A 25896-nucleotide genomic window follows, 5' to 3' on the forward strand; every position below is an offset into this window, starting at 1 on the left:
TTTGCTCAGAACTCAAAGCTTGTGCATGTAAACATCAAAAGAAACACTGGATCACCTTGACAGTTTACAGTTTGCTAACACTTGACTGCAGAAGCATAAATGTTGCAGTTTTGATTTTTTGACCAGTGCTTGGTCATAGGCTGAAAAGACCAATCCCTTTAAAATTTAAATGATGCTTAAAGGTTATGTTCAACATTACACAAGTCATCAGCAAGGCCTTTGAATGTGGGCAGTTCTCATAATGATTACCAAACCATACTGACCTAAGGAAATAATGAAAAATTATATATTTTCAGCAAAATGTTTTAATTTGGTCCTACATTAAAAGACCCAAATGCCAAGGTGTTTTACATAAATTTAATTCACAAGCAAGTACACAAGAGAATCACTTTAAAGAACATTGCTTCCTGATTTATGAATTAAAAAGTTTATCCTCTACTTACACTAAACATACAAAAAATAATCTACAAAAATTGTTTACAATTGATTTTAGTGAAAGAAAAACCTTTCTTCAAAAAAAAAAAAAAAAAAAGATTGTGTGGTGGTAGTATTTTAGCCATCAAAAAAGGAATGTAAGTAACCAATAAATATAATGTGCTTTCTCCATATAGACATATTTACACTTGAGTCTTTGGCTTATGGTTTTTTGTTTTTTTAAGAAAGAACTTTAAATGATCCATCCATCATTGCACATTAAAAGAAAATAAGCCAGTTATATATATTTATATATTTATATAGAGATCTGCTACACTTGAAACATATAAAAAATGAACTTTCCTATGAATTTGCACAGCTTTTCTTTCTTCTTCCTTGAAAGTTTTAACATCTTTTATCTGAAAAAGGGAGAAAAATGCCACAAAGGAAGTATTAATTCATGCAACACGTGTTGGCTGCTGTACCAAAACCAGGAGAGAAAACGCTGCCTATTCACTGTACAAACACTGATAAGTTTTCATGTGAATCTGCTGCTTATGAAATATAATTTATGTGGCATGAAATGTTGATGTTCTCATACAGTAATAGAAACTAATTGAGTGAGTCCTTTTTATTAAGATACACAACTTCATAAGAAAAATACTTTTACCTCTCAAATGTAAAAGTCTCCCACCCCCACCCCCCCACATTAAAATCTTTCTGCACAGGTGTGACAGGTACAACAGCTGCTGGCTCAACAGATGAATGGGTTCTGTTGGGATGCACTCTGAAGTCTCCAACTAAGACGACTCCAGGTACTCCAAAGCCACGTCATAGCAGAAACGGTACTGCTCCTGAAAGATGTTAAAACAGAAAGGTGGACTGAAGTCAAGAAAAAGGCAAAGAATGGAGAACACATTCAATTTAGATTATTCAAGAATTACGAACTTTTTTTTCCATAGACAAGTTTAACATCAAGGCATATACTATTTTACATTTGAGTCTAATGATTGCTGTTTAAGAAAAAGGAAGTTGATGTAAAAATATATATTGTCTTTGCCTCATATTCTGTATCAAATTAAAAAAACATCAGTATTGCTTATTTGATTATAACAGTAATACCTGATCAGTACAGAAAAATTTCCAAGTATAGAAAGACTACAAATCAGAAAAAGTTTCTATAAATCTATTATCAGAAATAACTGTTTTAAAATACTACCTTAGCTTCAGACCATTTTTATGCATGCTTGAAACAGTATTTTAGAGTAAATATAATTGCATACCTATATTTGAGGATATGATTTTATATTTTATTTTCTGTTGTTTAGCATTGTTATATATTTTTTCTCATGTTATTTAACACCTCTTTTAATATACATAAAAGTCCAATATATGGATTGACTATAAGATGACATTTATTTTTTATTAATTTTAAATAATCCTAGAGTGAACTTGCAAGTAATTTTTCTTCACACTTTATGTATTTTCCTTAGTGGTATAAATAAGCCAGTTATTTCAAACTGCCATTCCACAATTCCACATTCTTAATTTCTTCTTCCAGTTTTATTGAGATGTAATTGATATATAGCACTGTTTATGTTTAAGGTGTACAGCATAATGATTTGACTTACATATGTGAATATCTAAATTCTTAATTTTTGACATAGTTTTTGTTCCATCAGAGTATTTAATTAAAAGTTTCAAAAATGGTTAGTGGTTCCTAACTTTTTCTCAGCCTACTTTTATCAGAAAAATTATTTCTGCTGCCTTTATTTAAGATAACTTGGCTGACAATAAAACTTTTTTGAGTTAAAACCGCTTTTCCTCTCAGTCCATCTATATGCTGCTCCGTTATGAAGAATTTAGAAAAATTCGGAGACTGCATTACAAATTATGACTTGTAACATGTAGTAAAATCTTCTCAATTCAGTCCAAGTGGGTAAAATTTAGGCTGAATTAGAAAACAATCTAAAACTCATGCTATTTCAAAAGAGAACTTTTGGGTATCTTGAGCAATAAAAGAGGGAAGTAAAAAATTTCCCCAAGCAATCCTACCCTATTATCAATCCTACCCTAATTATCAAGTAGGTGTGATTTAAATTAGCCTACCACTGTGGCAAGTACACCTCAAGAACCAAAAAGTGCTTGTGAATAGTTACATCTCTTTAATCAGTCTCTAGCAAATTGGTTTACATTCTGTATTTTCTTACCAAACTCGTCAGTTCAATTCAGCATCACAAGGAACTAATCATTAACCTTGATTAAAAACAAATCAAAGGACTGGGTGTTTAGACAAGATTCATGGGACATGAGTGTAAAGGTAAATAGTAACTCTTAAGAAGGTTCTGGGAGAAGGAAATGGCACCCCACGCCAGTACTCTTGCCTGGAAAATCCCATGGATGGAGAAGCCTGGTAGGCTGCAGTCCATGGGGTCGCTAGGAGTCAGACATGACTGAGCGACTTCACTATCACTTTTCACTTTCATGCAATGGAGAAGGAAATGGCAACCCACTCCAGTGTTCTTGCCTGGAGAACCCCAGGGACAGGGGAGCCTGGTGGGCTGCCGTCCCTGGGGTCACACAGAGTCGGACACGACTGAAGTGACTTAGCAGCAAGAAGGTTCTAGAATGGCAGAGTTTAATCATAGGCTTTTTTTTTTTTTTTTTAAGGAACAGTAAGAAATCAGTTAAATTTGGAAGTATAATTTGAATTCTGAGGCCAGAAGTGATCTTGCTGATGATTTTAGGAAGACTTGATCTGAGAGACAGAAGCAGACTTATATGAAAAAATATTCAGAAGGCAGAGAGTTTAAAGACCTAACCATTACCAGCCCATTTTGTAAACAGACCTCAGAGTTTCACCTAAAAATCCCTCAAATCTATCCGCCTTCCTCCATCTCCATTGCCAACACCCCGGTCAAAGCCATTACCATCTTACTGGGATACCAGCAATACCTAAGGTATGAGCTGGAAGACAGGGGCTTTGAAGACTTGTCAAAGGGGAAGAAGTCTGTGACTTGCTCTTAAAAATGAAACCGTATAAATGTAACTCTTCAGATTTTGTCTCAGGAAGCAACGTACCACTTGTGTGAACAATCCATGAGCAGGAAGTGGTGAAAATACTTTAAAGGTTTATTGAATTGCTCATTTTAGTTATCTGATCATCTTGATAAATGTAGGGCAAGCAACAATGATGTCTTGGTTTTTCTGGTTTACTTCTCTGTGAGCATAAACTACACAGCTGCTCCTGACCTATTCCCACCATTCACATATGTATAACTCACAGACATCGCTTTAGACGTTGAACATGCTAAAAGTTTAACTTGCTTTCTTCCTCTGCACATAGCTTCAAACAGATGAGTTCCTACATACACATATTAACACCTCCCTGCTCTTATTTTGTAATCTGAATTCTGATTTTATGAGCCATGGCTAATTCAAGTAAAATCACATGACTACAATCTAAAATTGGTAAAAGGTGAAAACTATCAATGGCAATAGTTTAAAAAATTATAATTTGACCAGAAAGGAGGAATTATAGATAATGACTAAAATAAATTGCATTTGCCCTTTAAAAACACTGGGTGTCTAAAGCGCTAGATACAATCTAGAAGTATATCCCTCAAAATGTTTTACCAGTTAACTCAATATGCTTTAAGAAATACCAAGAATAAAACCGAGATGACAGGATTTTTCTTATTACAGAACCATTTATCGAAGTTTACTGTAACAAATATTTATTGCTCAAAATAAAAAAAAAATCCTATACATTTTCCAAGTTAAATGAAATTAGTTTTCATCATTAGCAGTTTATACAATATGTGACTAAGCTTATGGGTGTAGAAGGAGTTACTTGGCAATTCATCAGTTAGAGCAGGAAGGTCCCCACAAAGACTCATTTACACATTTCATTCCCTGGGAATGAAGTCAGATCAACAAGTAGGTATATGGCTGATTAACCTCTACCCCCCACTTCAGCATCCAAGACCGTGACTCACCGGGGCCTCCACCATGTTTGGCTTGCTGTTCCTTAGTGTCTTGACTGCATGGAACACGTCAACAACATTTTGGCGTTTCACCATTTCAACAACAATGCCTATAGCACAGAACATGCCACTTCGCCCGCCACCATTTCTGAAAGCAAAGAAAACAAAGGTGTTTTCTAGATGGACGTTTTTGGTGACCATAGGTCACACAATCATATATGTTTTGGAAAAGAAAATATTATGTTTTTAATTTCCCCCTTGTGTTTTAATTTTGCTTCACATGTGTACATGTTTGTGTGGAGGGCAGAGAGGAAGATACTTGAGGATGGTATTAACAGCTTATGCTTAGGGCCGGGACACGCTATAGGCATAGATTGCTGCAAGCTAGATACTTTGAGATTTTTATAGATTTGTGCATAGTGTAAATCAGAAAAGTTACTTAGAGTAGTGTTCAAGAGTTTATATGATAACTATATAAAATCAGTTTGAAAAATACAAAAGTTGTAGTAGTGAATTATAGAATTGTGAAACAGGAAGATTGTTTTAGAAGAATATCTAGTTGAGGTCTGTAAGATGGGAGTTACTCTTTAGCAGAGGAAAAAAAGAAGGCTAATGATGGAACGAGCACCACGGCCCCCTGAATGGCCCAGCCAAGACGCCATACTCACAGGCAGTGGATGATCGTCCGGCCCTCCCCTTCCTCACATTCCTCCTGCCATTTTTCCACCTGCAGGATCAGCTTCAAAAATGACCGTTTGGAGCCAGGCACTTCTCGATGAGAAGCCCAGCCTAGATATTGAAACTGCTGCACCATCAGATAACCTTCTTGTGGCTGTTGAGGGAAAAAATATTTCTATGTAAATAAGTTAGGGCTAGAATTTTTACTAGAAAGTAAAAGGTTCATGGCTTCCCAGGTGGGTCAGTCATAAAGAATCCACCTTCCAATGCAGAAGATGCTGGTTTGATCCCTGGGTCAGGAAGATCCCTGGAGGAGGAAATGGCAATTCACTCCAGTCTGGCAGACTATAGTCTATGAGGTCACACAGAGTCAGACACGACTTAGAGACTGAGAGTGCAAACAAGTTTCATACCAATTTACACTATGACATAAATGACACATTAGACTGAATCTAGCTAATGAAAGTCCAAAATATGTACATGCCAGGGCAGGAAGATTCTAAATTACATGAGAATTATCTTCATATAAGATTCTCCCTGATACTCCATATTCAATAATCAATTACTATGATTATACTTAAATAACTTTCAAATTCATCTTTTCTTTATTGCCACTGATATCATTGTATTCTCAAATCACAAATCATAATAATTACTTCCTAGTTGATCTCCTTGAACAAACTTTGATATCCTTTCAAACCATTCTTATTGTAGACATCATGATTTAAATGCAAATATGATCATGTCACTTCTTGATTTAATATCTTCCAAATGATCTTAGCATAAAACCCAAACTGCTGCCATCATTTAAAAATACCTGTAAGATAAGGCTCCACTTCTTCCTTCAATTTCCCTTTATTCTAATAAGCTAGTCAAGGTCTAGACACATTTGCCTTCTCTTAATCTATTTACCAAGTCATTTCTTATCTTGGGAACTTTGCATATACGGAACCCTTTGCCTTTCTCAGTCCCAAACAGAGTGATCAACTTGCTTTAGGTTTGCCTTGGACTTTTCTGGTCTTTGTGCCTAAATTCATGTATTCTAGGAAAACTTTCTGTCCTGTATAAACCAAGGTAGCTGACTATCCCATGCCCAAATAGCTCCTACTAATTTTTCAAATTTTGTCTTAAATATCATGGCCTCAAAGAAGTCTTCTCTGATCATCCAGCTTTGTTAGATCACCCAAAGCCTCTGTATTTTGTACTTTTTCCCTACAAAAATTTCATTTATTTGTAGATAAATGATTGTACAAGTTGTTTAATGTTTATCTTCCCTGATAAAATATAAATTCTTTAAGGACAAGAAAACCTCTTTTTCCCTTAAAATCTCTTATCACTAGAACCTAGCAAAACTACTTTCCAAGTAATAGTATTGTTGAATAAATGAATCAAGACATTAAACCCTCAAGTGAAAATATAAGGAAGAATTTGTATGTACAAGTGAGCCATATCATAAGGCATCAGACCTGAAGCTCCACATGCAAGGTTCATACATCCTTTGGTGGGACAAGGAACTACCGAGTTTAGCACCCAACCTCTAGTTGGCATATACTAAATATATGGTGAGGTGAATGATATTAAATAATGGTAATAGGAAAAGAAAGAAAAATCACACACTAATAAGTGCTTGAGTACCAAATATAGATGAAAATAAACATGCTGACCCCCCCAAAAAAAGTAAAACAAATTTCAGTTCCTGTTCCTAGAGTATTTTTCATATAAACAGTTCGATTAACAGGTAGGTTTTACTTTCTTAGTTTAGTAGCTACAGTTTCTCAGCTAAAATATTAGTAGAACCATAATGTAACAGATGTGCAGACATAATGAGATTCTTTAAATTAACATCTAAGATATGCATGAGTATTATGACATGATTGAAGTTATCCTTTTCTTCCCCCACTGAAATGAACAATAGAACTGGATATGATTTTATTCTCTACTTATACACATATAGACATTAATCAGAAGCACATATAGTCATTTTGATGTGAGGAACACTGTAACATGACAATTTTAATTACACACTTAAAATAATACACGTACATAGAACTGCTGCTCTAGAAAAGAGTACTCTTTGTCTTTAAAAAGAGAGAAAATTCCATAATTCCATGGGAGGTACTACTGATTTCTTTTCAAATTCTCCTTGCTATGTGGTTACATAATCTAGACAGATTTTATTAGTACTTTTTGGTCTTTTGAAGGAGAGACCCCAGGCAGTTTGTCACTGATGGCAAAACACAGGAAATGTCAAGGAAAGAAAGGTTCCCGAAGGACAGTTGCTACTTTGCTGCTGGGAAAAGGCAAGGGCTAGCAGCACTGCATCGAGCTACATATCTGGGCAGAGCCAGAGGCTGAGCCATTCAGAGCGATGAAATTGTAGATGAGTTGTAGGAGGAGAGTCAGGGACATATGTGATTTAAGCAGAACTGGAATAGTGACACAGATCCCTTCTGTAATGGCTGATCCAACACGTCACTTTCTCCTGTCATCAATATTATATTCCTGTTTTTCAATTGCATACCTCTTCTGGGCTGGATATTAATGCTAATAAGACTTGACGTTAACGTTGAGATAAATCTACATATACTCAGAGGCCAGGCCCAGACAATCAAACTCAACTGAACCAGGGAATCTGCATTTTGATTTCCACATAGAATACAATAGGCTAGTAACTGACCCAGAAACCTAGCTTCCAGCATTTCTGATTTCCTGTCTTTAGAATGCATTTTTATTGCCGTTCTAAATCATAAGATGATTAGTAGCTTTGGGATTGATTATATAATTTCTATTAATTTTACTCTCTCTTTTGTCTGAAAGGAAATGTACCACACTATGTTTGTAATCACCTGTTCTCGATCAATTCAGTTAAAAGCATTAATGACTTACTCTTGTTAGATTGCATATCCTAAAAATCCGGTTTATTACATCACAATCCATTGAACAAGACATACATTCCACTTGGATAGGACCATATCGTAGTGTCCCTTCTTCTGGCCAGTACTGAGGGCAGCCCTAGATGTGAATATTTTTGAAAGAAAAATAAAATGAGCCTTATTTTTTTTCTAATTAGGATAGCATAAAGCAGATGTTAGCATTTTATTACTACTTTATTAAGTCATGTGTAAGTATACAAAAGAAACCCATAACCATTAACCTGGGACAAGTCGACTTCATTTAACATCACAATGGAGGTACAGCCATAATCATACACTAATCTCCAGAAATCTTTCACAGTGTTTGGCAGAGGGTATTGTGTGACGATGAAAGCAGCTGGTTGCCTGTAGCTCTGTGAAAAAAACAAGGTAGACAGGGAAAAATAATAACTTAGAATGAATAATCAGTTGTACAAGCAGATTCAATACACTTCAAGGTAGGGCTGGGGAGACTCAACATCTTCATATGGAGATGAAGTCAGCCTTCTGCTCCAGCCGTGGAATAACAGATTTGGACCACTGAAACATACTGCAACTAGTAAGTAGTCAGTCTGATAGTATGCCTTTGATGCCTCAGCAGCAATTCAAGCCAAGAATTAATTTTGTTGATAAAAGTAAATATACGACAAATACCAAAAAAAAAACAAAAAAAAAAACAACCAAAAACTTCTTGAGGCTAAGATCCTTTGTGAGGTACCTGTTGGGCTGTTTTAGTCTTAGTCTAGAAGACTAAGTTTAGAAGGCTCTTAGTCTTCCAAAGACATAAAATTTCTGTGTGTGTGTCTGTCTATGAATATATGTCTATCAGCTATCAACTGTTATAGAACTGTCTGGCTGGCTCTTCTCCACTCCAAATAAGAAAAAACCACATGTGCCTCAAACTCATGTGCTTTTATATTATATTGACATTATCAACACATCTTGTAGGCAATTCACATCCCATAGTTTTCTGGGAATTTCTAATGTATATCAATGATCAGAATGATAGTTTCAATCATTTAAGTGAGGGTGGGATGATCTGAGAGAATAGCATTGAAACATGTATATTATCATATGTGAAACAGATCGCCAGTCCAGGTTCAATGCATGAGACAGGGTGCTCAGAGCTGGTGCACTGGGATGACCCTAAAGGATGGGATGGGGAGGGAGGAGGGAGGGGGGTTGGGGATGGGGAACACATGTACACCTATGGTTGATTTTTGTCAGTGTATGGCAAAACCACTACAATATTGTAAAGTAATTAGTCTCCAATTAAAATAAATAAATAAATAAAAAGATTTTTCAAGTGCCACAGAGTAAAACTAATGCATTCCCTGGCCCCAGGTAAGAGGGAATGACTCCTTATTGACCCAAGGCCCCCTGATTGGGACACAATGCATTCTCTCTTCCCAGAAAGAGGATAGATTGATCTGGCCAGATAATCTGTCATTCTACAGACTAATGATCTACACTGAAACAGAAATATATATTTCTATGTAATAAACTAAGGATTTGTAAAAATATAACTAGACAGCTGCCTGAGATAGATTTCTTTAATGCTGATAAAAATTGTCAGTGATCTGCTAACTCAGTTGTATCATATTACTCTTTAAGTCCTTCAGGTGTCTCAACACTAGTGTAGAAACTGACCTTTGAGCTTCATAGATCCTATCACCATTTGGGAAATGCTGCTAACCATAGCATTTCACTCCATGGATGACTGCAGGATAAATCTGGGGAGACAGTAATTCACCAACAGCTTCTACTTGACCTTAAGACCTCAAAAAGTCACACCTGGAGCTGGGGTGAGTGCCCTCCTAAGGAAGATATGAAGGCTTATGAGAAAGGATCAGAAGAAAGAAATAAACTTTCCTTCCAATTAAATGTCTGCTCCATAGGAAAGTAAGTCAAGGGAGATGAAAAGCCTTTTATTCCTTTTTTGAGTCATAGGGGTGGGGAGAAGAAGAAGAGAAGACGATATGAGAGAAGACTGAAGATTTCCTATTTCTTTCCTCTTTAAGTGCAAGAGTACATCTAAGGGTTTGATATCACATGATTCTTGGCCATACCTCATAATCTTCACAGGCATGACGAAGGGTGTACGACACTTACAATGGGGTAGAGAGGAAGGGAAGGTGAGAGTGTTGAACAATGAGCCCCGTTCTTATAAGCCAAACCAAACCTAACTTTTCTGTAGTCCCAACCACACTACCAAATCCACAGGGCAGTTTCAACTATAAAATATATGTGTTGAATCACAGTGAGTTAAACAGAAGATAGGAACACATAGAATACAAGGTTCTGTCTTCATACTGACCAGAAAACCACCTGGAAATTAAAAAATTTAAAAGAGATGTCAAAGACAAAAAATGCCTAAATATCTTTCCTAATGTTATTTTCTTTTTCTCACCCTTTTTCATTCTAAACATAGACTGACTCAGAAAAAAAAAAAAGGTCTGTGTGTTTTCTCTATATTTAGTATGTTTGACTTTGCAGATGATTAAAAGGCAAGAAAAAGTATAATGAGGATCTAGTGTGACTTCAGGGGACAAGAGTAATAACTAGGCAAGACTCTGGTCACAGCAAGAGTAGTAGCTTTCCACTTGAGCTTACCTTTAAACTATTCTGCTCTGTAGAATAAAGAAGAGCAAAGTAACTGGGTGAAAATTAGAAGTGGCACATAGGCTTTGACAAGCCTCTACTATCAGAAACTAATTTTGCAGAACTCAGTAGGAGCAATAACTTAGAAAGCTTCATTATTCATCACCCAAGAATGAACCCTGACTCTGGTTTCTCCTTATTAAGGCTCCATAGTCTAAAGGGCAAAAACTAGAGATGCCTATGAAGGAAGGTGATAAACCAAAAGGATGCTGAACTTAAAACCCTTCTTGCTTCTTCCCAAGGTAAGCAAAACAAGATGGAAAAAGACTACTTTAAAATTCCATTTCCATATTGGTGTGTCTTTGGAATGCTGACATGTGAGTACATGCTGTACCATCTACAATACAAAGACTGGAGTAGGGCAAGAGAGTTCTTTTCATGATGATTGATGTGTTAACATGGTATCTTCCATGCCTTCGCTTATATCTTATTAATTAATAATAAATGAAACAAGTTAGCTATAAATTATTGGAATAATTATTAGTTAGCTATAAATTATTAGTGTCAGAGATGAAAGTTTCCAAATTAACACAATTTCAGTAGAATATGACACTCTGTGATTTAAAAAATTCATTCCCAACTATATTCAAACTAGATAAGCATGACTCTCTTTCCTGAAAATAACCAGGATGAAAACTATCACCTGCAGATATTTCTTGTACAAAAATTTTATAACAATTGAAAATCAACTGTCAAACTTATAGTCAAGCCTAAAATTTATAGTGCCTAAGAACCATTGTAAGGGAAATTCAAAATCATTGTCCAAAAAATTTTGTATTACAATGAATGTTTCTACTTTTCCTTTTTAGGCCATTTAAATTTTCTTGAAAAGTGAACCTAGCCAGTGTTCATCAATTTTGCAGCTTTTCATTACATTTTACACTAACAAAGAGAGCAGTCTCTTACATCCATAAGAGCAGCATTGATGTAGTTACTACTCTCCCCATCAATTGTAATTAAAAAAGGCAGACATCTGTCAGGTGGCAGCATGTCCATAAAACGGTTCTTGTCATGGTTCCTTGGCAGGCATGCTATACTGCAGTCCTCAGCTTGTAGTCGAGGGGTGACTGAATTCAAGGTCTGGAAAGAAAAGGGAACCCAGGTTAAAAGACAGTGACCCATTTCATAGCATAACACAGATCTATCAGGCATTTAGGAGGCCAAGTAGAAAGAAAAGGATTTGTGCAAGTCAATGACATTTGCCATGATGACAGGCTGACAGACTTCATAGTTAAAGTTCCTAAAGCCTGAGAAGTGACAAAGATACAATATACACATTGTTCAATGTACCTCTCCTTGAAAGGGAAAGGGATGCTAAACAACACAGCAACCTGCGAAAGGTATTGTCTAACCAAAGAAAATGCAGTCAGAGCAGCCCATGATGATGCCCATCATCAAATTTATAATTTGTAATAACATTTTAATGTTCCAGATTTGAGGACACGCTATGGCCAAGAGCACTGGGCAAAGAATCAAAGTATTAGGTTTTTAGAGTTATTCTTGATTTCATAGTCAACAGTTTTGGGGATGTTTTAAGGGCAGTGAAAACATTTGGGATTATTTAGAGATGATGTTTTACACAAACTCCAGCTATTATTATTAACGTGCTTGAGTGACACAGAAGGTCAAAATCCATAAGACTGCATTTTAAAAAAGATTGTAAATACACACAAATTATCACTAAATTTGACTTTTATGGTAGCTTTTCCCCATACTTTTCCCTGAGTCTGAATTCATTCGTCCTTCAAAATACAGCAGATATGATATGAGCTCATTAATACTAAAGTTGACTCTATAACTTTGTATAACTGTATAATGAAAGAGACACGTATTATATTATACTTAAAATAGGGTCAAAGGTTACAAATTTGACTTGAAAGACATTCCTTGGAAGAATTAGGAATGTACAGGACAACTTGTAATAAGTTACTCATAAAAGTCTCTAGAAATAATAAATACCTGGAATTCATCTTTGAGATGTGAAGAGTTTGTCTGGGAGTCTATTCTAATCATATCAAAATATGCAGCTTTAAATTCACAGACAGGTATGGCAGTTTCTCCACATAAGCAGGCCTCTAAAATGGCATCATGAATAAAAATGTACTGTTCCTATCAAAAGAAAGAAAATTTTCATATTTTAATACAAGTTTCCTATCATCAAAGAATTTTCTCTATATAAAAATATTAATAAAAATACCAGTATTTTTTCTATGACTTGATGAGTTACTATTGATGCTATGGGACAAATACCTACTATTTAGTTTGATAAATGTTGGAAAGCAAACCAAGAAAGACCACCTGAGGTTAATCAACAATCAACACACCTCTGTCTGGACCATATTGATACGACGAGATCTTAAGGCTTTGACACAGTTGTAGATGTCAACAACACCCTCTCTTTCAGCCATGTCCAGCATGATGTCAATCACAATGTAACAACCAGTTCGTCCAGCACCAGCACTGAAAAATAAGCAGATCTAAAGAATTGCAGGAAGCATGTCTATACAAATTGAAAGACCCATCCGATTTTCAAATAAGTGGAATCAAATTGATTCAACAAAGTATAAGACATAATTTGTATGTACTGTGTAAATGCTTGTTAATGAACAAATAGCTTCAATGTAGAGAACCTACTTTGGTGTAAACTGAGGACTGGAACAAATTAAAAATATAAACTTTGTAAATCAAATTGTGTTTTGAAAATCATGTACAGATGGCACTGAAGTTTCATAGCTCTTATACACAGTCTTCATTTTACAAAAATTTCAAGCTCATAGAATTGATCAAGGAATGGATTTATGCTTTAAAATTTCATCTGAGATAGAAAGACTCATACTGATGTCGTTGTGGGCACTCTAGCAAAATGCAGCGGTGCTGTCTTAGGAAGACAGTTTCTGGTCAAGGCAAAAGAACATTAATCTAAAACCTTTAAATGGAAAATCTGAGGAGTCACATTTCAGGGGAAGTGTTAATAGTGAGGGTGGGGATGAAAATGTTCGTTATTACTGGGGAGGAGACCAACAGTAGAAAGAATATTTACATGGTGATCCAAAGAAAAAATGAAAATAAATTGTTAAGTATGAAATATAATTCTTAACAGGTCACAAAGATAATACTATCTTCCTGTATTTAATTCAGTAGTCGAATCATAATATACTGTTGATTATTTTACCCATTGGGAAGATTTCTCCAGTTTTATACGTATAAGTCAATGGAGCAAAAAGGTATAGTTTGGATTTTTATGGAAAAATCACTTTGTAGTCAGCTCCCTCTCTTCCGTAAGTTCAGATGCCCAAGTGGAAGTAGAAAATGACACTTGTGTTTCGAGAGCATATCTGAGACTGTTGGAGCACTACTGAAGCAGGCAATTCACAGGAAAGGAAAACTCTATGATAAGTCAAGACACTACATAATTGAAAACCCATTTATCTCATTTTCTAAATGCATAGATAGACTATTAACATTATTTCTTTGAAGTCTGGATTTGGTCATTTCTCTTAAACTTAATTGTTCTTTAAGAAATTTAAGTCAAAGGTATTGTGGCTATCTCTGTTTTTTTTTCTTGCCTACCATCTTCTCAGTCACTGTTCCCAGGGTTTGAGACAGGAAAGTAATTGAAGAGTACATCAGATTTGTTGAGGAGGATTGAATTGTAGATTTTTTTTTTCAAGGTACACAGTATCTGATCCTAATGAGACGCCTTACTTTTATTTCATTCTCTGTTGTTTTATTTTTCCCCTTTCATATGTGGTCATTTAAATACTGAATAGGCTGGACTTTCAGGGAAAGAAAAATGCTTAAGCACAACCTATTATGTACCTTGGAAAGGATAGTATTTGAGAATGGTGTGCAGCATTTAGGAAAAGCTTTTCAGATTCAGTATATATTTTTCTATTCATATCTTAAAATGAGGCCATGTAATTTGCTTTTAGTGTCTCTGGGTACTTGTTTTAAGAGAAGTTTCTAATCAAAAGAAAGTCTGGATAATATTCACATTTTTCTGGCATATATATGCTGGATTTTACTAATGTAGTTTTCAAGGTCCTCTGAGGGATGGCTTTTAAAAAATTCTTGAAGTAGATGTTTTACAGCACAAATTCTTGTAATTTAGGCCAATTAATAACTTTGTATGCCTCAAATATAGTTCTAAAAGCTGGGATTCTATTAGGAATTTACTACATTGGCAAGAACTCTCTGGCTTCACCTACTATTCCACACTATATAGGCTTTGCAAAAGTGATCAAAAAAATCCACAACACATATGCAGATGTTGCCACTAAAAGGCAGAGTTTCTACATTCGCAATTATGGACAATACTACACACATTAAGATGAATGCATTTATTTCTGAAGTTTCTTTTATAGCCTCCTTAGGAGCTAACTTTTATTTTATTGCTGTTTTACCTTATCTGTTATACTTGCAAACTGGAACCTTGTAAGCATGCATTAGTTTTTGTGTTTACAAGCCTTGTTTGGATACTTTAAAAAAGCTGGCTGCACAAAGTCAATGTCGATTGGACCACCACTCACCTGCAATGCACAACGATGGGACCAGCGCTGGGAGGGTTGGAGAATTTGACCCGCCGGATGAAGGACAGGAGGCCAGTAGCATGGTAGGGCACGCCATGGTCAGGCCAGCCAGTGAAATGGAACTGTTTAACTTCACGGATCTCATTGTATCCCCTCTGTGCAAGGACCAAAATAGAGCCATTAAAGACAACCATGGGTACGAGACCTGACTGACAATGAAAAAACATAAGAAATTTATCAAAAATACTGCTTTTGCTGAAAAAGGATGCTGACATGGCCTACGAGCTTACCTTTATTTTCAGACAACTGCCAAAGAAAGAAAATAAGAAGTCTTGCTCAGTTCTGTAAGTCTGGGTAAATTTTATTTACCCTGACAGTCTGTTCCTTATTTGGAATGACAACACATAAAATGATTAGGGGAAAAGGAAGAAACGGGAAGTTAAAATGCTGCCCTGTTGACCCAACGCACTGAGTTCTCAAGTGGTGTATAAAAGCAACTTTCTGCTTCTCACCTCACAAAGAGATTTTAATGCTTTGCTTATCCATGTTGAAAATGGTTTTGAAGCATGGCATGTAGGGATTTTCCAGAACAGTGCTACTCTAGATGGGTTTGTAAAAATATACAGACAGCTAAACTGTTCTTTGGCCAGCCTATTTTCTTAACTCTGTGAAATAAATCAGCACACAAAGGATTATTTATAGCAACAAAAACACAAACTGAAAGAAGCAAACATCCATCGCTGTGCCTTTCTCCTATTGGGTTAATTTTTAGAGAGACATTTAAATGCACATTTCAAACTTTTCCCTTCCTTTTTGTTAAAAGAAGCCCATAGATTGTATGAACAGCACTTGGAAAATTCAGATGAGATGCTGCAGAGTTTATTTTTAAGAATCCACATTTGTGGCCCCTCAAGCACCACTATAGTCTATATATTTACAACTCTACTATGAACTCTGTGAAATCTCAATCTCACTTGTTCCTCAGAAAAGGTAGAAAAAATTGCATGAAATAAATGAACTAAATGAGAAATTTTATCTTTAGATTCTATCCTAAATATCACCAAAGCCTTGGAAGCCAGAGATCACATCTTATAATTCTTTTTCTTTTCTGTTCCAAGTACAAAACCCCACACAAAGCAGGGCTCAACAAATAAGTATAACAGTAACAATGATAAACATCACTATGGAATCATACAAGTAAAATCACTTTCTTAAGTACTTTTAAAGTCAACTTTACTGAGGAAGGCCATACATTGTTCAAAGATCATCTCCTCAGCATTGATTCTTTTGCTGGAGTTGCTGTAAGGGTATTGCTCTTTTTAGAAAATTTTAATATCTGGCAGTGCATGTTTTCTTATTGTTCATTTTACTTAAACTTTCCTGAGTAATTTTCAAATATATGGTTTTTTAAAAAATTACTCTTTTCCAGTGTTTTTTATATGAGGAAAATAAATTAAAAATAAACCCTAGTAATGAGGCTACGGTTTTTCCTGTGGTCATGTATGAATGTGAGAGTTGCACTGTGAAGAAGGCTGAGCGCCGAAGAATTGATGCTTTTGAACTGTGGTGTTGGAGAAGACTCTTGAGAGTCCCTTGGACTGCAAGGAGATCCAACCAGTCCATTCTGAAGGAGATCAGCCCTGGGATTTCTTTGGAAGGAATGATGCTAAGGCTGAAACTCCAGTACTTTGGCCACCTCATGCGAAGAGTTGACTCATTGGAAAAGACTCTGATGCTGGGAGGGATTGGGGGCAGGAGGAGAAGGGGACGACAGAGGATGAGATGGCTGGATGGCATCACTGACTAGATGGACGTGAGTCTGAGTGAACTCCGGGAGTTGGTGATGGACAGGGAGGCATGGCGTGCTGTGATTCATGGGGTCGCAAAGAGTCGGACACGACTGAGCGACTGAACTGAACTGAATGTTATAATTAGTATTGTATCAACTCCATAAGGAGGTATTAATGCCAAGTATTCCCATTTTGTGACATGGGGCATGTCTCCATTTATTCATATCTTTGTGTCCTTCAACACATTTGTAATGGTTTTATTCACTTAGGACCTGTTTTTTTTCTTGCTAAATATATTTCTAGATACTTCAGAGGGCTTCTCAGGTTTCTCAGTGGTGAAGAATCTGCCTGCAATACAGGAGATGTAGGTGCAATCCCTGTGTTGCAATGCTCCCCTGTAGAAGGAAATGGCAACCCACTCCAGTATTCTTGCCTCGATAATTCCATGGACAGAGGAGCCTGGTGGGCTATAGTCTATGAGGTCACAAAGAATTGGACAACAACAAGAACAGATACTTAAGAATTTTTGTTATTATGAAAGATTTTTAAAAATCTATATCTTTATTAATAATATAATGAAATATATCTTGAATTAGTCACTTAATTAATTTTGATTTTCTTTTTTAAATTTTCTAACTAGCTTTTTTTTTTGTATAAAATCATTACACCTTAAAATAATTTCACCCTTTTTAATAGTTTTGCCATTTATTCCTTTTGTTGTCTTATTTAATTTCCTAGAGCTTCCAAAAATGTTGGACACTAGTGAGCATGATTATCCACATTACATCTCTGATTATATTAATAACTTCAATGCCTCTAGTTTTTCACTCCGTAATATGTGTGCTACTGGTTATTGTTGAAACAGCTTTATCATGTTTAGGGAGTCTCCTTATTCTTTCTAATATAATTAGAGTATTACTATAAATGACTTTTAAATAAAACTAAGTGCATTACAATATTTATTAATGAAATCACAGGATTTTGTTCCTTTAATGCACTGAGATAATGAAATATTCTTCTAGATTTCCTACCACAGTTGTAAAATCCTTGAATTCTTAAAAAAATAATCATGATAAATCATGTAGTGATCTTAATTCAGTCCTGGATTCACATTTTCAGTATATCCTGAATTAAACTGGTCTGCAATGTATGTATGTGTGCATACTTGAGAAAGAGAAACAGGCAGAGATCTAAAAAGAGAGACAGAGAAGAGCTTGAGAGAGTCCTATCTTTATGTGGTTCTGTCATCACAGTTCTGCTTGCTTTTAAAATATATTTAGTTGGTTTTAATGGTTTTTCTATGGCCTAAATAGTTTGATTAACTTAGGCATTAGCTATTCCTTAGTTATTCTTTAGAGATTAAAGACACCTCAATTATGAACCCATAATGCAATTTTAATGGCAAATTTCAACACTCTTATTTTCTTTTACCAGCTGTTCAGATACCGATCTCTCCTTGGGTTAAATACTGGAAATTATTATTTCCTAGGATTTCATTGTATCTAGACTAAGATCTGTCTCTAAGTTCACACATAATATAACTTTCTTAATAGCAGGTATAGCTAGAGCTCTGTCCCTTTTGTCACATATTTTGTTTTGATTGCTCTTCATTTGGAATTGACAAGTAGTTTAGTTACTTTATCGATCTTTTCAAGGAAATAGATTTTTTATTAAATTTATTCTTTTTTGTCAGTGTCTCATTTTTATATCGGAGAAGGCAATGGCACCCCACTCCAGTACTCTTGCCTGGAAAATCCCATGGATGGAGGAACCTGGTAGGCTGCAGTCTGTGGGGTCGCTAAGAGTGGGACACAACTGAGAGACTTCACTTTCACTTTTCACTTTCACGCATTGGAGAAGGAAATGGCAACCCACTCCAGTGTTCTTGCCTGGAGAATCCCAGGGACGGGGGAGCCTTGTGGGCTGCCGTCTCTGGGGTCGCACAGAGTCGGACATGACTGAAGCGACTTAGCAGCAGCAGCAGCATTTTTATATTTATTTTTCCCTTTGTGTTATTGACTTTTTTCCTGATATTCTAGTTTAACTGTTTTTTTTTTTAAAGATTTTAGACTATTTTTCAAAATAGAAATCACTCTTGATTATATATTTTTCTCCTAACTTGTAGAATATTTTGATATAAAATTATTTATCTTCATAATATAATTTTAGTTCTGAGGCAATTGTTGTTCAGTCACTCAGTCGTGTCTGACTCTTTGCGACCCCATGGACTGAAGCATGCCAGGCTTCCCTGTCCTTCACCATCTCCCGGAGCCTGCTCAAACTCATGTCCATTGAGTCAGTGATGCTATCCAACCATCTCATCCTCTGTCATCACCTTCTCCTCCTGCCTTCAATCTTTCCCAGCATCAGGGTCTTTTCTAATGAGTCGGCTCTTTGCATCAGAAGGCAATAGTTCATTCAAAGATTATTCACAAGAGGACTTTGGTGATTTCTGAGTCTAATTTAGGGAGTTGCTGGTCAGTGATTTGTTGTTGTTTTCCACTGGATTTTGGAAACATTTTGAATTTTTATTATGTATTTAAGTTTCCTTTATAACTAAGTTTGTGATTGATTTCTTTTTAACTCTTTATTTTATATTGGAGTATAGCCAATGAGGGGCTTCCCAGGTAGCGCTAGTGGTAAAGAACCTGTCTGCCAATGCAGGAGACATAAGAGAGGTGGGATCAATCCCTGGGTGGGGAGGACCTCCTGGAGGAGGGCATGGCAACCCACTTCATTTTGTTGCCTGCAGAATCCCATGAACAGAAGAGACTGGCAGGCTACAGCCCATATGGCCACAGAGACTCGGACACCACTGATGCGACTTAGCATGCACGCAGAGCCGATGAACAGTGTTATGATAGTTCCAGGTGGACAGCAAAGGCATGATTGACTTTTCATAAGCTTAAATGAAGTTATAAGAAGAATATATATTCCAAATTCTTTTGATGATAATGGAATCTAGCTATTCATTAAATCATGTTTGATGGTTCTTTTCTTGAAATCTCCTACATCTTTGCTTATTTTGCTTGATTTGTCTAAGAAATTCTCATACATACTTTATAAATGTGATAATCATAATTATATTGCTCTGTATACTGGTAATTTTCCACTTAATATTTCCCCTAATTATTTTTTATGTTTGTAAAATTACTTTTAAATATCATTTATAAAGAGTGGTATTTCTAGATCATGGATGTATAACTTTATTGTGGACATTTACGGCTATGTAAAATATCTACGACTATATATGAAGTCATTGTGAACTGAAAGTCAAAGTCGCTCATCCGTGTCTGACTTTTTGCGACCCTGTGGGCTCTACAGTCCATGGAATTCTCCAGGCCAGAATACTGGAGTGGGTAGCCTTTCCCTTCTCCAGGAGATCTTCCCAACCCAGGAATGGAACCCGGATCTCCCTCATTGCAGATGGGTTCTTTACCAACCGAACAATTAGGGAAGCCCATGAAGTCAATTGTAGTTTAAATAAATTTCTTAGGATAGGTGCATGGAAGGTAAAATTAGTGGTCAAATGATATCAATATTTTAAAATTCTGTAGATAAATTGCTTTACTGATTTACGGAGAGCTTGTGTGCATGTGTGCTAAGTTGCTTCAGTTGTGTCCAACTCTGTGCGACCCTATGGACTATAGCCTGCCAGGCTCCTCTGTCCATGGGATTTTCCAGGAAGGAATACTGGAGTGGGTTGCCATGCCCTTCTCTAGGGGATCTTCCCGACCCAGGGATTGAATCCATGTCCCTTATGTCTCCTGTACTGGCAGGCATGTTCTTTCCCACTAGTGTCACCTGGAAAGCCACAGGGTTTATGGCAATTTAAATATGATCAGCAACACATGAAAATATGTCTCATCATACTCTTAAAATCAATCCGAATTATTATTATTTTTCTAAAAGTGCTTGCTGTTCGGGATGGGGAACACGTGTATACCTGTGGTGGATTCATTTTGATGTATGGCAAAACCAATACAATATTGTAAAATGATTAACCTCCAATTAAAATAAATAAATTTTTATTAAAAAAAAAGGAAAAAAATGGTATATCAGCACATGAGGTTAAACATTTTCAATAGGCATGTTAGCAGTTGCTTTTTTGTGGGGCAGAGATTCTAGTATTTCCTTTATATTTATATTAAAGCTATGAGTTAAGAATAGTAAATAATCACAATTTCTTTGTTGTGTGTGCATCTTTTAATTAATTATTTTGATACAGATAATTTTATACTTTTGTGTGGTCAAATTTATTAAACTTTTCTGTAACAATGTATGTTATTGCTTTTATGTCTTACTTTAGTCCTCTCACACTGCCCACTAGCTTTAGTCTTTCTGAACCTATTTAAAAAAAAAAGTCAGATTGTATTACTCCTGGGCTCAAACCCTCCAATGGCCGGCTACTTTTACCTTTCATACAAACTAAAATCATCATAGTGGCTCACAAGACCTCACTTATCTGGCTCTGTAATTTCCCTGACTTTAAATCACATTTCTTTCCCTTTCATTTACCTATCTCTCAATACCCTAGACTCCAGTATATTTCTCACTGCGACAGGAATATCATGCCTCTAGGTCTATGAAATCACAGTTCCCTCCATCAGGAATATTCTGCCAGGGACACTCACCCTGGGATATAATCCTTCCATGGGATATATTACTCTTTCCCTCACTTCCTTCAAGCCTTTATCACATGTTACTTTTTCAACTACTCCTTTCCCGATCATTCTTTTAAAACTGTAAACTATTCCTTCCTCTACCTCAGCAATGTTCCCTGTTTCCATTCCCAACATTATTTTTATACATGGTACTTTTCAAACTATATGATGTATTTATTTATTAACTTTTACTGCCTTTTTCCCCTCAACAGATTATAAGCTCCACAAAAGAAAGGGTTTAATGTGTCTTAAGGTTCAGAAACATGCCTGGTACGTGTTATGCTCTCAAATAAATACTTGTGAAATGAATAAATAAATAGATGGATTTTATAGCATCCTTAAAACAACTCTTGACAGGGATGTATGGCAAAACCAATACAATATTGTAAAGTAATTAACCTCCAATTAAAATAAATAAGTTTATATTTTAAAAAAAGAAAAAAAAAGAAACAATTTCAATATACTTAATATTGTAGAACGTTAGGGTACTTACCCTTTCCAGGGTGAATGTCCTAACTACATATTCAGCCAGTGGTTCCATTTCTACACAAGTTACTTTGAAGTCACCATAAACTTCGGTATCATCAGGCCAATACTTATAGCATTTAACCTAAATGACAAAAAGTATATATAGGTCAACCTGAATATATAATACACATTAACCAAGATGATTTAATTTCAGTGATAACTCTTCAGGTCATAGTTAAAAGACAGTTTAAAAATCCATAAATAATAAAAAAATACATAAATAAAATAATCTGTAACACAACAGATAGAAAGATTTTGTGTAATCTCATAAAAACATACAAGCCTGACAATGCAACTAGATTCTAACATAAAATCAAAGTTTATTTACTTTAATAAATGAGAAATCAAATAATTTCTTAGCAATCAAAGACTCACTTAGGAGCACTCAGTTGAAATGCTATGCCTAAGAAAGTTTTTCAAACAATTGAATGGTATTCTATTCTAAGTGTGTTATGGATTGCTGTTCAACTTATACTCATATTTTATCATACACAGGGTGTTTTTTGCCTCTTACCCGGCCAACTTCAACTAAATTTGTGACCATCACAATGCATGCAGACTGTTCTTGCCAGATCATTCTCCAGAAATCATACACTGTTTCATGAACTGGGCCTATAAAAAATGAATTTGAATAGTATGTTATCAGAGAAATTTTGTAGTTAAAAAGAAGTGTAGATAAGAAAAAGGACAATATAAACTAAATGAACCAAAGTAGAAAACATAAAGGCCTAGCACAAAATGTCATTAAAAGTATTTCAATTCAATTCATATCTAAATTCACACTAAAGGCAAAAAAATAGATATATACAAGTTTGTTTGCTTCAGTTTGCCTTCTGTGTTTTCAAATTCAGAAGACACCACTAATTTTTAGGGTACTTATATCTGTCTCTGTTGTTGTTGTATAGGCCACTCAGTCATGTCCAACTCTTTGCAACCCCATGGACAATAGCCCACTAGGCTCTTCTGATCATGGGATTTCCCAGGCAAGAATACTGAAGTGGGTTGCCATTTCTTCTCCAGGGGATCTTCCTGACCCAGTGATCAAACTTGTGTCTCTTGCATTAGCAGGCAGATTCTTTATTCACTGAGCCACCAGGGAAGCAGGGGCTATATCTGTCTCTGCTGCTGCTGCTAAGTCGCTTCAGTCGTGTCCAACTCTGTGCGACCCCATAGATGGCAGCCCACCAGGCTCCCCTGTCCTTGGGATTCTCCAGGCAAGAACACTGGAGTGGGTTGCCATTTCCTTCTCCAATGCATGAAAGTGAAAAGTGAAAGTGCAGTCACTCAGTCGTGTCAAACTCTAGCAACCCCATGGACTGCAGCCCACCAGACTCCTCTGTCCATGGGATTTTCCAGGCAAAAGTACTGGAGTGGGATGCCATTGCCTTCTCCATATCTCTCTCTAAGTTACTTTAATTCATCTTCTTGTAAATGGGAAAATAGGAAGTCTTATGCCACCATCAACCAAACAGCACACATTACTAATTAAATATACACACATCATTTATAAACAGTGAAGTTTAGGGGTTAATGAAGAACTATCAGATATATAAAGTGAAGTCGCGCAGTCGTGTCCGACTCTTCGCGACCCCATGGATTGCAGCCTACCAGGCTCCTACGTCCATGGGATTTTCCAGGCAAGAGTACTGGAGTGGGGTGCCATCACCTTCTCTGATCAGATACATAAGGACATGTTCTAATTTATGGTATCATCTCTGAGCTGCAAAAGCATCTACTGGGCTAAACTTTACCCTATAGCATGAAACAAGAATATCATTCACCATGGATGATCTTTCTAACTTTAAAGAGTTTATAATTAATTAAACTCAGTAACTCCAAAGATATGTGAAAAACACTTAGAAAATAACCTCTGTAAAAACAGCAAATTAACTTTTGTTTTACTTTCCTTTTTTATAAAAGAAGATGTGCAGTTTTCTTATCTGATGGTCAGTGGTCAGTTTGGGGAGATAACTAGAGGTGGTCTTGGTATGGTCGTTAGGATACTTTTATTCTCCAGTGTGCCACTCTAACAAGATTTCTTCACTTTCTTCTACTTTTCCACGAAGAATGAACTCAAATAAGTTCCCTTCAGCCCTTTTCTATGTCTTAGTCTTGACTTGAAAAAAAAAAACTGTTGCAAGACAGTCCAACATCTCATTATAGCAATGTTGGCCTTGGGTACTATTACATGCCAGGCCAACAAACTCTGTTGCAAGGAAACAGGCACCTTATATAAGATGAGATCTCAGTTGCTTTCATCAAAAATAAGTAATTTCTCTGCCCAGCACTGTTTACTAGTGCTCTGGGACATCCAGATACCAAGAACCAAATCTCAAAGACTACCAGCAGGTTCTATTTTACTTTTAATTAAAAAAGTAAACCAAGGTTTAATTTATATACATGTTAAAGAGATAAAACAATCTGTATTATACAGATGAATAAAGAACAGTGTTAACTGGAAGAGCTGATTTTTTTTTTAACTCAGATCAAATTTCAAGAAAACATCATATAGATGAATTAAGCAAGTTTGATTACTCTGTTATCATTTGATTATTCTACTCTATTATCATTTGGTTATTCTACTGTATTTAAAAAGGCAAAGTTTTACCTTGAGTTGCAATGTAGTGGCTTGGTCTCTGGTAGCCCTAAAATAGGAGAACAAAGTGGTCATCATTTTATATCAGTGTCAGAAATAAATGAATGAAGGCATAAAAAGATGAAGACAACCACCTGTTAAGATTAAGTTATAGTAAAAAGTCCAGAAATGAGTAGTGAACTCATAGTTCACTTCTCAAACCTAGGTTATCTGAAAGGTAAAAATAAAACAAAAATTAAATATTTTAAGGGGTCTGATTAGAATAAATATTGCACAATTGAGTTTTGCTTGCTGGAAAATAACTTTATAGATTTTGTTTGGTTTCACTACAATGTTTATGCCTTCATGTTAATCTTTAGTTTCATTCCTGGCAAAACTGTGTCCAAAAATATTAATTCTTATTTTATCATCCAAAAGTACAACACACTGCATTACAGATGGACAACGACATATTAGAACCATAAAAAAATAACAGAACATTCCAATGTTAGAGCTGGACAATGCATGTGTGCATCAAGTCAAAGTCCTGCTGAGATTTTTTTTAGAGAATACTTCTATTTGATAATATGTTCAGGAATCTGCCAAAACTATTTTGTATGTGCTGATAATATTAATTTACACACACATAATTATAGGTACACACATATATAGGGAAAAAAATCTTTTAAAAAATGCATCTTATCCTGAACAAAACGTTTAGTACTTTTTTCTTTCTTTTTATAGTGTGCCAAGAGTTTTATATAGTTAAGCACTTGATATTGTTCCATAAAGAAATTACTCCAAATAAAAGATAAGTTGTCAGTTGCTTTCAATTGATTTAAATTTCAATAGATCATTAGTAGCAAAAATGTTAATAGGGTTAAGCTTTGTCTTTGTTGTGTCTTCAGCAAAGGGCTTTAGTAAAAGCCTGAGTTAGCAGACCATCTGGTCCTATCCAAAACATCTGTAAGACATTTGGTGCATACCAAAAATTGTTGATATTTATAGGACCCTCGGTTGTGCCCAAAATGTCCATAAGACATTTGGTCCATGCCAAAAGGTCCTTAAAAATTGTTCCTATCCAAAATGTCCATAAGCATACTTGGTCCATGCCAGATAGTATTGGATGGCACCAAATATCAAGGACTTGTGGCATAGA

At 35.7% G+C, this 25896-nt stretch overlaps 1 protein-coding gene across 2 annotated transcripts in view; it reads right to left on the bottom strand.

The window, feature by feature from the left end:
* Positions 1–282: 282 nt before the first annotated feature.
* Positions 283–25896, bottom strand: part of PTPRK (protein tyrosine phosphatase receptor type K) — a 619393-nt gene continuing 593779 nt past the window's right edge. For both annotated transcript variants that reach the window (XM_005897592.3, XM_005897591.2), the window contains exons 19-30: positions 24771–24807; positions 22677–22774; positions 22128–22244; positions 15181–15335; positions 12976–13111; positions 12611–12760; positions 11558–11731; positions 8233–8364; positions 7965–8090; positions 5069–5232; positions 4413–4548; positions 283–1268 (exon numbers count right to left, since the gene is read on the bottom strand). In XM_005897592.3, the coding sequence (XP_005897654.1) occupies positions 1215–1268; positions 4413–4548; positions 5069–5232; positions 7965–8090; positions 8233–8364; positions 11558–11731; positions 12611–12760; positions 12976–13111; positions 15181–15335; positions 22128–22244; positions 22677–22774; positions 24771–24807 (1479 nt within the window). In that variant the 3' untranslated portion in view covers positions 283–1214. The remainder of the gene's footprint in view (positions 1269–4412; positions 4549–5068; positions 5233–7964; positions 8091–8232; positions 8365–11557; positions 11732–12610; positions 12761–12975; positions 13112–15180; positions 15336–22127; positions 22245–22676; positions 22775–24770; positions 24808–25896) is intronic.

Source organism: Bos mutus, chromosome 9 (genome assembly GCF_027580195.1).
Source record: "Bos mutus isolate GX-2022 chromosome 9, NWIPB_WYAK_1.1, whole genome shotgun sequence".
NCBI lineage: Eukaryota > Metazoa > Chordata > Mammalia > Artiodactyla > Bovidae > Bos > Bos mutus.